We start from the raw sequence: 12,105 nt of genomic DNA, 5'->3' as shown, positions 1-12,105 counted from the left end.
TCATTCCCCCTATATTCAAGTCTAGATCATTGATATATGCCACAAAAAGCAAGGGACCTAGTACTGAGCCCTGCGGAACCCCACTGGAAACAGCCTTCCAGTCACAAAAACACCCATCAACTATTGCCCTCTGCTTCTTGCCTCCGAGCCAGTTTTAAATCCAACTTGACACTTTGCCCTGGATCCCATGGGCTTTTAACTTTGTGACCAGTCTGCCATGTGGAGCCTTATCAAAAGCCTTGCTAAAGTCCATATACACTACATCAAATGCACTACCCTCATCTACCGTCCTTGTTACCTCCTCAAAAAATTCAATCAAGTTTGTAGGACATGACCTTCCCTTAACAAATCCATGCTGACTATCCTTAATTAATCTGTGCCTTTCTAAATGAAGATTTATCCTGTCCTTCAGAATTCTTTCCAATAATTTTCCCACCACCGAGGTTAGGCTGTCTGGCCTGTAATTACTCGGTCTATCCTTTTCTCCCTTTTTAAACAAGGGTACACATTAGCAGTCCTCCAGCACCACACCTGAAGCCAGAGAGGATTGGAAAATGACCGTCAGGGCCTCTGCTATTTCCTCTTTTGCTTCGCTTAACAGCCTGGGATACATTTCATCTGGGCCTGGGGATTTATCCACTTTTAAAGCTGCTAAACCCCTAAATATTTCCTCTCTCACTATGTTTATTTCATCTAATATTTCACACTCCTCCCCCCTGATAGCAATGTCTGCTTCGCCCCTCTCCTTTGTGAAAACAGATGCAAAGTATTCATTAAGAGCCCTACCGACGTCTCCCGCCTCCACACATGGATTACCTTCATGATCTCTAATAGGCCCTACCCTTTCTTTAATTATCCTCTTACTCTTAATATATTTATAAAACATCTTTGGGGTTTCCTTGATTTTACTTGCCAAGAATTTTTCATGCTCTCTCTTTGATTTCCTAATATCCTTTTTAATTGCACCCCTGCACTTTCTGTACTCCTCTAAAGATTCTGGAGTATTTAGCCCTCGGTATCTGTCATACGCCTCCCTTTTTTCTTTATCCTACCCTGAATGTCCCTAGACATCCAGGGGGCTCTAGATTTGTTAGTCCCACCTTTTTTCTTTAAGGGCACATATTTGGTCTGAACCCTCCGGATCTCCTCCTTGAATGCCTCCGACTGCTCTGACACTGATTTACCTTCAAGTGTCTGTTTCCAGTCCACTATGGCTAAATCCCTTCTGAGCTTAGCAAAACTTGCTTTTCCCCAATTTAGAATCTTTATTCCTGGTCTATGCTTGTCCTTTTCCAGAACTACCTTAAATCTAACTGAATTATGGTCACTAGCACCAAAATGCTCCCCCACTGATACACCTTCTATCTGCCCAGCTTCAGTCCCTAAAACTAAGTCCAGAACCACCCCCTCCCTTGTTGGGCTTGCTACATACTGGCTAAAAAAAAGTTCTCCTGGATGCATTTAAGGAATTCCGCACCCTCTATACCCATCACTAATTTTATCCCAGTTAATATCGGGGTAGTTGATATCCCCTACTATTACTGCCCTAAAGTTTTTGCACTTCTCAGAAATTTGTCTACATATTTGCTCTTCTATCTCCCTCTCACTGTTTGGGGGTCTATAGTACACTCCCAGCAGTGTGATCGCCCCTTTTATTGTTTTTCAATTCGACCCATATGGCCTCCTTTGATGATCCCTCCAACATATCATTCCTCCTTACAGCTGTAATAGTTTTTTAATCAACACCGCGACCCCCCCTCCATTTTTACCTCCCCCTCTATCCCGTCTGAAAATCCTGTAACCAGGAATGTTGAGCTGCCATACCTGCCCCTCTCAGCCACATAGCTATAATATCATAGTCCCTGTGCCCTCAGCTCATCTGCCTTTTTCGCCGTACTCCTTGCATTGAAGTATATACCATTTAGTACAGGCAAACCTCCTTGTTGACTACTATCTAGCCCTTGATTCCTCTGTCCTTCCAAATTACATTCTACGTTTATGTTTTCCAATTCCAGTTTTTCTTCCCTCCCTACTGACTCTATTCTTAGGTTCCCATCCCCCTACCAAGCTAGTTGAAACCCTCCCCAACAGCACTAGCAAACCCCACCCCCCCCACCCCCGCCCCCGCTATTGGTCCCAGCTCTGTTGAGGGGCAACCCGTCCAGCTTGTACAGGTCCCACCTCCCCCAGAAACGGTCCCAATGCCTCAGGAATCTAAAGCCCTCCCTCCTGCACCATCCTTCCAGCCACGCATTCATCTGCTCTAACCTCCTATTTCTGGACGCACTAGCACGTGGCACCAGGAGTAATCCGGAGATTACTATCTTTGAGGTCCTGTTTTTTAATTTGACTCCTAGCTCCCTAAACTCTGCCTGTAGGACCTCATCCTGCTTTCTACCTATGTCATTGGTACCGAAATGGACCACGACATCTGGCTGCTCACCCTCTCCCCCCAGAAAGCTCTGCAGCCATTTGGTGACATCCTTGACCCTGGCACCAGGGAAGCAACATACCATCCTGGAGTCACGTCTGCGGCCGCAGAAACCCCTGTCTGCTCCCCTCCCTATTGAATCCCCTACCACTATTGCTCTTCCACTATTTTTCCTCCCTCCCTGTGCAGCGGAGCCACCCGTGGTGCCGAGGACTTGGCTTGGACTACACACCTCAGAGGGACCATCGCCCCCACCAGTACTCAGAATAGAATACCGGTTGGAGAGCGAGATGCCCTCCGGGGCCTCCTGCACTGCCTGCCTGGTCGTCTTCTGTCTGGTGGTCACCCACTTGCTCTCTGTCTGCTCGCTCTTAGGCTGTGGGTTGACCACCTCACTAAACTATTGAATCGCCTATCACTATTGCTCTCCCTCTCCTCTTCCACCCCCTCCCCCCCCACTGTGCAGCTGAGCCTTCCATGGTGCTGTGAACTTGGCTCTGGCTGCACTCCCCAAAGGAACCATCGCCCTCACCAGTACTCAGCACCGATTACTGGTTGGTGAGCAAGATGGGCTCCGGGGATTCCTGCACAACCTGCCTGGTCTTCCTCTTCTGTCTGGCAGTCACCCATTCCCTCTCTGCCTGCACACTCTTAAGCTGCGGGGTGACCATCTCCTGAAACGTGCTATCCACGTAGCTCTCAGCCTCACGGATGCACAGCAGTGACTGCAGCCGCCGATCAAGCTCCGTAACCCAGTGCTCGAGCTGCTGTAGCTGGCGACACTTCCCGCACATGTGGTCGTCCAGACCACAGGAGGTGTCCAGGACTTCCCACATGGCACAGGATGTGCATTCCACAGGTGTGAGCTGCCCTGCCATACCTCTAATTAACAGACTATTTACTAACCTAGCTGGAATAAACTTAAAACTTTAAGAAAGCCAAGTATAAACACTTACCAGATACTCACCAATCAGCTCCCTCCCCTTGTGCTGACGTCACTTTTGACTGCTGATGTCACTCTTTGAAAATTCTGCCGGTGCTCAGTTGGTACCGCCGCCGCCGCCGCCGCCTCGTCGCTCCTCCCAGGTCTGCACTGCCGCCGCTGCTGCTGCTGCTGCTGCTGCGGGGCCTACCTGTGCCTCGGGCTCACTTTATACCGCCTCGCCGCTCCTCCCAGGTCTGCACTGCCGCCGCTGCTGTCCTTGCCACCAATAGGAACATAGCAACATAGAAACAGGAGTAGGCCATTCAGCCCCTTGAGCCTGTTCCGCCATTCAGTGAGATCATAGCTGATCTACGACCTAACTCCATATACCCACCTTTGGCCCATATCCCTTAATACCTTTGGTTAATAAAAATCTATCAATCTCAGATTTAAAATTAACAATTGATTGAGCATCAGTTGCTGTTTGCGGAAGAGAGTTCCAAACTTCTACCACCCTTTGTGTGTAGAAGTGTTTCCTAATTTCACACCTGAAAGGTCTGGCTCTAATTTTTAGACTATGCCCCCTAGTCCTAGAATCCCCAACCAGTGGAAATAGTTTCTCTCTATCCACCCTATCCGTTCCCCTTAATATCTTGAAAACTTTGATCAGATCACCCCTTAACCTTCTAAATTCTAGGGAATACAAGCCTAATTTGTGTAATCTCTCCTCGTAACTTAACCCTTGAAGTCCAGGTATCATTCTGGTAAACCTACACTGCACTCTCTCCAAGGCCAATATATCCTTCCTAAGGTGTGGTGCCCAGAACTGCTCACAGTACTCCAGATGTGGTCTAACCAGGGCTTTATATAGCTGCAGCATAACTTCTACCCCCTTGTGCTCGTGCTCACTTTTGTGTGAATCACCAGGTGAAAACCCAACTAACTGTCTTAGTGGACCCTGTTGTTTTAAACAATCTTCTGTTGTTCAGTTGAGTAGTAAAGAATTCAGTCTTGTGGTTATAATTGCTTTATTTTTTCTATTTTAACATAAAAACAATCTAAAAGTGGAGTATAATTTCTTCAGAGTATAACGCAGTTTACAAGTGGAGTTTTGTCAGCAATTCTGAGCATAGGCACGCACTCATCTTTGTAGGTTTCTTGCTTTTCTCAACTTAACACAAAAGCTTTTTTTATACACTGATTTCTTTATCAAACTGGAAGTTGCCTTGCCTTATTTGATAGTTGCCGGTCAATGCACGTCCTTCGGCCGATTCTTACGTACACAAGTTTACGTTTCTTTATAATATTCGGATGTCAACATCCCTTTGCGTAGATTGCAAATGCCCTTGCTGAACATTCTATTGGCAGGAATCCCAGTTTCAGTCCCCAAGGTCCTGAAACTGGTCACTTGAACAAACTGACCATTGCTAAGTGAAATCCGTATCTCTTTCAATCTTTTTCTCTTCAATTATTCCAATCACCGTTTTTTGCTCTATATTGAATGAACTAAACATGAATACCTTTCAGAAACCGAATTAACTGAGTTCCATGTGCCAATAGACCCACCAAACTGTGAGTATCTGCACCGGTGCATGGCTGTATGTGTTGTGATGGTGCAGCCTCAGAAGGAATGAGGTCCACTGAGGAATCGCCCTCATGGATGTCTTGTGATACTTGCTGTGCATGTGAAAGACCTGGAAGACAATAGAAGGGGATATGATATAGTCATGGTGAAGTCACAATCTTGAAAATCACCATACTCAGTCTTCTCATAGTTCAGTCATTGATGAAATTAAGTCAGCATGTGTGTGTCAGAGATACTGGAATTTTGTCACCAGCTATCTGTGAGCTTCCTGTCTATCCATCTCCGACTGAGAGGGACACAGATGTGCTATTTATCTCCAGGGCATCCTCCTCTGCATCTGTGAGCTATACTTTTTGTGGCAGCCCACCTCCAATCCTCTCTGTCACCCTTGCGTTTTGCGCTATCTACTCCTACAAGGGGCAAAAAACAGACCTGTGAGTGAGTGAAGGTGAGGTATTCACCCGATGGATGCAGTTGGGGACTATGAGGCAGATGCATCACATTGCATAAGGATCGGGGTGAGTGTTAATGCTGAACGGGTAAATGGGGAGGTGGTGAAGTGCATAGAAAGTGAAGGCTGGGTGCTGCTGAAAGTTGTGTGGATATGAGGAGTGATGTGATGGAGAATATTTAGCAAGACAGAGTGAAAGGGGGTTGCTTAAACCACAGGATGTAATTGAATCAGCAAATGTACTCACTTCTCCTGACCTGCTTAGGTCATTAAACTTCCTACATTGCATCCATGACCTGGGCACAATGCCTCTGCTGCTCACCTCCTCAGCTGCCTCCAATCACGCCTTCTTGGCGAGAGCAGCAAATTTCTTCCTCCCATTGCTGGGGAAAAGTATGTCCCTCCTGCTCCTGACTGCACCCAGCAGTAATTCCAGTGATGGGTCATTGAATCTGGGTGCTGCCCTTGCTCTAAGTCCACCATCCACCCTGAACATCTCCAATTTTTATTTGTGGACTGTCCCAAGGCTGAGATTGCATCATGTGGGCATGCATCACACCCGTTGTGCAGCTTGGGGGTGCAAAACCCAGAAGTCAAAATTAATTGGTACAATTCAGTTGAGATCGGTAATTCCGACCCACTCAGGTGTTTTCCGGGTTTCCACCACGCAATTCAACCCTCCCCCCTGCGCCCCGCACGGAAGCCACCTTCAGATTAATACATTGTGTTGGCAGATTCGTTTTGAATTTACCCCCTTTCAAGCGCAAACCATGTCCTTTGTTCTGGACAAGGTGAAATAGCTCATCATTGCCTACATTATTTAGTCCCTTTAGAATCCTAAAAAACAGCAATCATATCATCTTTCAACCTTTTTTCCAGTAAGAAAATATCCAATTTGCATAATAGCTCCTCATCGTTGGATCCCTCCATCTTTTCAATCATTCTGATTACTCTCTTCTGCAACCTTTCAATAGCTGCAATTGCCTTTTTGTACTGTGGTGACCTGAACTGTACACGTGGATGAAAAGGGAAGCCATTGTACGAAATTAGTGAAAGGAGGGTCATATAAAATTCTGAACTGTACAGCAGAAAACTAAAATCAAGTAGAGGAAGAGATACGAGAAAAAAAAGTACACAAGGAATAAAGTGGAAAATATAAAGGAAAACAACAAAGTGATCTTTTAATATATTCAGAACAAGAGAGGGTACAAAAGGGACTTTGGACCATTTACCAGTGGCAATGGGGAAATAGGGGGCAATTTTCCCAATGGAGACGGGTTGGAGGCAGGTTTCAGTTTGGGTGGGTTCTAAACCCGCCTCCACTGTCAGGTGGGAAAAAGTAGCGATTTTCCCCTAATTGACTAATTAATTTCAGAGGTGTGGGTTTCCTCTGGGCCAATTAGTCTTTTGGGACTGAAACTCGCCTCTGCTGACGTCACTTATCCAGCTTCATTTAAGGGCTGCTTGCTGCCTTGGCTCATTCCACTAGTTTTTGGTCGATGGTGCACCACCTCCAAACTTTTATCTCCTTGAAGAATGGCCAGCTCCAAGGCAAGGGCCTCCCCGAGGTTCTCTGATGAGGCGCTGGGTATGCCGGTTGAGGGGGCGAGAGCTATCAGGGAGGTGCTCTTCCCCTCCCAAAGAAAGGCTGTGTGGGTCCAGCTGGCAAGGGATATAACCTCCAGATCTGTGTGCAGATTGGGTGATTGTTTCTGTTTATTGATGAAATGCCATCCTTGTGTGAATATATTAAAATTAGGTGATGGCAAACTGTTGGCATGATGGCATATGTTATTTCGGCTTAGGCAGCTCCACGTTGCGGGCTCCGCAACACTTGCGTGGTCAGAGTGAAAGCAGGCCAGAGAGTCATGTCCATTGTCTGTCATGTGTTAAGAAGGAGCCAAGCACATGTGCCACAATGGCAACCTATGCAAATCTGGCCAGGATGAGTGCATCCCTTGCATCACGGGTAGCCATGGCTCGCGTGCTCCTCCTCATCTGAGGAGACTATGAACTGAGCCACTTGCTCATCAGAAAGCTGCAAGCCACGACGCTGTGCCATGTTGTGCAGTGAACAGTAGACCACGACCAATCTGGAGACCCTGGCTGCTGAATACTGCAGGGCACCACCTGATCTGTCAACGTATCAGAATCACATCCTCAGCAAGCCAATGGTTTGCTCGATGATGGACCTGGTTGAAATGTGGCTGGCATTGTAGCGCTCCTCAGCCTCGTTAGCTGGCCTCCTGATCAGCGTCATTAGCCACTTCTTCAGGGGTTAGCCCTTGTCACCAGGGAGCCATCCGTTAAGTTGGTTTGGCGGATTGAAGGGCGGAGGAACACTAGAGTTCCGCAGGATGAACGAGTCATGGCAACTACCACAGAACTTGGCGCAAACATACAAAATCTCCTTCTTGTGGTTACACACCAGCTGTACGTTGAGGAAGTGGAAGCCCTTGCAGTTGACAAAGATAGCTGGGTTGTGATGAGGTGCCCTAAGGGCCACATGTGTGCAGTCTGTGATGCCCTGCACCATTGGCAAGCCTGCCATATTTGCAAAGCCAACTGAACGCGCGGTTATACTTGCTTGATCTCTTGAGAAGTGAATGTAATTGTACGCCTTTGCGAAAAGGGCATTGGTAACCTGCGTGATGCAACTGTGGGCGGCCAACTGGGAGATGCCACTGATGCCTGCTGATGATCCCTGGAAGGAGCCTGAGGCAAAAAAGTTGAGTGCGGTGGTGACTTTGACAGCCACTGGTAAGAGGTGTTCACCCGCTCCTCTGGGCTCCAGGCGTTGGTGCAGCAGTGCACAGAACCTTTCACTAAAGTCTCAGCCTCCTTTGGCACTGCTGCTCACTCATGTTGAGGTAGCTCATCCTCTGTAAACCCTGAGAGTGGGGTATCTCCTGCGGCGACGTGCTTCCATGCGCTGGCGCCTTCTGCCCTGTGCAGCACCAGGTGGGTGAGCAGGAGGTTGGTGCGGTTGGTGCTCTTGCTGCTGAGCTGCCTGGTTCTGCTGCTGCTATGGCTGCTCCTCATCAGAATCTGAGGTCCATGATGAAAGGAAATAAATAGTTCCCATGCTGCTGGCAGATACCTCCGTTGGGAAATGCTCAGTCCAAGTGGGGAGACGGTCTTCCAAGGAGGTCCCACAGTTGAGAGATAGAAGCTGCAGCACCTCTGACTTCTGTAGGCCTGCTAAAAGTGCTGAAAGACCCGTTGAACAAAAGTTCTGCTACCTGCAACTGCTCCCTGATGAAAGCTCCATTTTAATGGTGGAGCTGCAGCTTTGAGGAGGCCACCCACTTGTCAACCCACCAGGATTAGTTGGCTTGGTTTAGGAGGGTCGTGCAACATGCACAAAATGTGGCAAAATAACAAAGGCCTGTCTATTTAAAGGTCTTAACTACCTCCCCCGACTGATGGAGGTGGGACCAAATTGCACCCATGAAACCCACCTCCGACAAAATTGCGCGGGGGCGGGTTCCGAACCCGCCCTCACTTTTTTGCGATTTTGCCAACTGTCCTGCCTCCAAACCCTCCTCCTCAGGGCAGGGACAATCGCCTCCATAGTGTCTGAGGGTGGGCAAATGGTGGAATTACTTAATGATTATTTCGTGATTGTTTTTTCATGGTGGATGCAGATGCCTGAGCTCATTGAGGAGTATAAAGGAGAGAGCAGACGTGAAATTTTTAGTGTCGCAAGTATTACATAGCAAAATAATTTAGGAAGCTTAAGCTACAGGCTCTGACATTTCTATCCAAGGATGCTGATAGAGTTGGCTGAGAAATTGCAAGCACCCACTATGATATTTTTCATGTTAAATCCCAGTGGATTGGAAAATTGCAGATGCAACCTATCTCTTTAAAAAAAAAAAATGTGATGAAACCTCAAAGTACAGACTTATGAACCTTATCTCAATTGTGATGAAATTGTTTGAGACTTTGATTACAGATAGCATAAGGAATCATCTAGAAGGATAGCATCTGATTAAAGATAGCCAGCATCAGTTTAGAAGGGGCAGTTTGTGTCTGATCAGTTTACTGATTTTTTTTTGAGGAGTTTACAGATCTCCTGGAAATGTGTGAGGCTGTGGCTGTTATCTACCTGGCTTTCAGGAAGGTTTTTGACATAACTGATTTATTCAGCTGATGCATTCCCTTGAGACAGGTGAGAAAATATTAGACTGGATTGTTGTGTAGCTGAAAGGTAGACAAGACAGTTAGGCCTAGAAATTCAGTTGGGCGCCGTTTGGGGCGCCAAGCTCGCCTGGGCGCCGGAATTACCGCTGCAAGCGGAGCCACTTGCGCCATCCCGATATTCAGTTTCTGCGCCCCAAACGGAAGCGGGCCGCTAATCGAGGCTCCCCGCGCCCCGCTTGGGGCGCTCACCCTGAATATCGCCGCGCTAAGGGCCACAGCACCACACGCTGCGGCACGGCATGCTGCGGTACTGCAGGCCTTCCTCCCACTGTTAAGGGGGAGGTGCCTGCAACAGCGCGATCCCCGCTCGCGAGTGCCGGCAAATGAGCCCGGCACCAAGGAGAAGTGCCGGGCTCTCGGGAAACAGCCGGCAATGCCGCGGGGGGGGGGGTTTAGGAGGCCGGGGACGGAGGTGCTGGCAGGCAGCCGCCGAAAAAGCGGCCGCCCTGCACCTCCACCTTAACTTGCGCCACTACCGCCACAGGTAGGCCCTGTGAACCAGTCGCGATTTGCGACCGGCGTTAAAGAGGCGGGCATGACCAAATATGGTGATCGGGGCGGGAGCGGGGCGCTGCGCACACCGATGACATCATCGGTGGTGGCGCAGCGCTACAGGCTAACGCCGCCATTAGCGCCCCGCTAAATATCGCGGGAGGTGTGGCCAGTGGCGCTAAAGCCACTGAGTGCCCTCTTTGTGCGCTATCTGGTGGCGCAGCCCACTGAATTTCTAGGCCTTATAATTTTTATAAATGATTTGGAATATGGAATATTTTCCAAGGTATCAGTGAATAAGAAGGGGTCTGCATTAAATCCCTGCTGCTGTACAGCTGAGATATAGAGCTATAAACATGTCTATATTCTTTAACTGTTGTGTGGTGGGACAATACCTCAGTGGTTCCCGGGTGGATGAAGGGACTGGAGTCTGCAGGGCTGCTTTCATTTCTGCAGCTCACCCAAATTTTATAGTCTCCAAAATGCAATTCCCAATGCTCATCTTGAGCATCAAATATCATTAATTCTCTTGATTCATGTGTAATGGCCATCTGATAGGAATACACCTGGAATTTCAAAAGGCAAACAAGATAAGGGAGGAAACTAGTTTTTTTTCCCCCAATAATTTCTAGAATATTGAAGGTTACCCAATTGCTAGCAGCCTAGTAGAGGCATAGGTGGCTCATGCATGGTGAACAGCTGCAGGTTGTAGATCAGTTGTTCTTCAGTGGCATTTTTAGTTGTTTGTAACCTACCTGAAGAATTTTGCAGGTCTGGATAAACTAAGGCTGTCCATTACATCAATAATTCAGAGTTTACCTGAAGTGAAAAATGGCCTGATTTACTCTAAACTCCAATAAGAGCTTTGATTAATTTATAATACAATTACCTTGCTTTTATTTGACTGAATATCGGTATACCTGTATCTTTGTATGCTCATTAGTTGGAATACTGTGTTAGTTGATGGGTTGCTCTAATGCTTATTCTCATTTGGTGTGAATATAAGTCTATTAAACTACATTCAATAAAATCTGTTTTCAGTTAATTATTAAATTGAAGTTACATTTTATACTGTTAAAAATCTTGTTTTCCAGATTGTTGATTTCTGACAGCACTATAAAACTGCTCTTTCCATTCCTGATATGCTTGCAAGTATTCAAAGAGAATAAATAACAGAGACACCAAATGTTTCGTGCATCTCTCCAGACAGTGAAATTGCTCTATTATTCATTGTTCTTTTACTAAATCCTCGATAAGCTGTTGTCAAGCAGCAGCATGTCTTTTAAGTTCCATGCACACCAATATTACTGTCAGGCTTTTTTTAGTTTCACTGTTTCCATTTTCTTTCAGTGCCCTGTGGTGGAATTTTAACTAAGCGCAAAGGGAGCATTCTGTCCCCAAGTTATCCTGAACCATATGACAACAATTTGAACTGCATCTGGAAAATCATAGTGCCGGAAGGCGCTGGCATACAAGTAAGGATGCTATTTCTGCATTGCTTATTCTATTTACTTGTATCTAATTTCAATTATTTAGATCTGATGCTTCTGTTTCTATCTTAGTTTGTTTTGTACTAGTGCTGATGTAACACAACAATGTAGTTTTGCTCATATTGTTCAATCAAACTGTATGAATTCATACTCTGCTTTTAGAGATGTGAAGAAAAAAAGGAAGAGCATCTATCTTATAACTGCAATCAGTATCTAAGCTTTGGTGCTGGATCCCAAAGCTTACATTTGAGCAGCATCATCTGTCATCCAGCTTTGGACTAAGACTGCTATCATTGAGGCCTCATATAGCCTGGCACCATTTATCTCTCTCTTATTGAGTCTCCAGTGTCAGGTTCTTTTATCCACTGTTTTTCTGATAGAATTAAACCACTGCTTGTACAGAATACATGTCTTCTGTGTACATATTTTCTGACTTAATTCTGGGCACAGAGATTCACGGGAAGTTCTGCACAGGAAGTGTTAATTTATAAAATCATCCCCCGGTACCACTGACATGAGTGTTTA

At 46.6% G+C, this 12,105-nt stretch overlaps 1 protein-coding gene across 1 annotated transcript in view; it reads left to right on the top strand.

Moving 5' to 3' along the window:
* csmd3b (CUB and Sushi multiple domains 3b) overlaps nucleotides 1-12,105 on the top strand; it is a 1,929,854-nt gene that overhangs the window by 1,650,772 nt on the left and 266,977 nt on the right. The window contains exon 33 of the mRNA XM_085993978.1: nucleotides 11,441-11,565. Coding sequence (XP_085850104.1) covers nucleotides 11,441-11,565 — 125 coding nt within the window. The remainder of the gene's footprint in view (nucleotides 1-11,440; nucleotides 11,566-12,105) is intronic.

This window comes from Somniosus microcephalus, chromosome 7, assembly GCF_052327205.1.
Source record: "Somniosus microcephalus isolate GS21.2 chromosome 7, FLI_Smic_1.0, whole genome shotgun sequence".
Classification (NCBI taxonomy): domain Eukaryota; kingdom Metazoa; phylum Chordata; class Chondrichthyes; order Squaliformes; family Somniosidae; genus Somniosus; species Somniosus microcephalus.
This window is presented reverse-complemented; position numbering and strand designations above follow the sequence as displayed.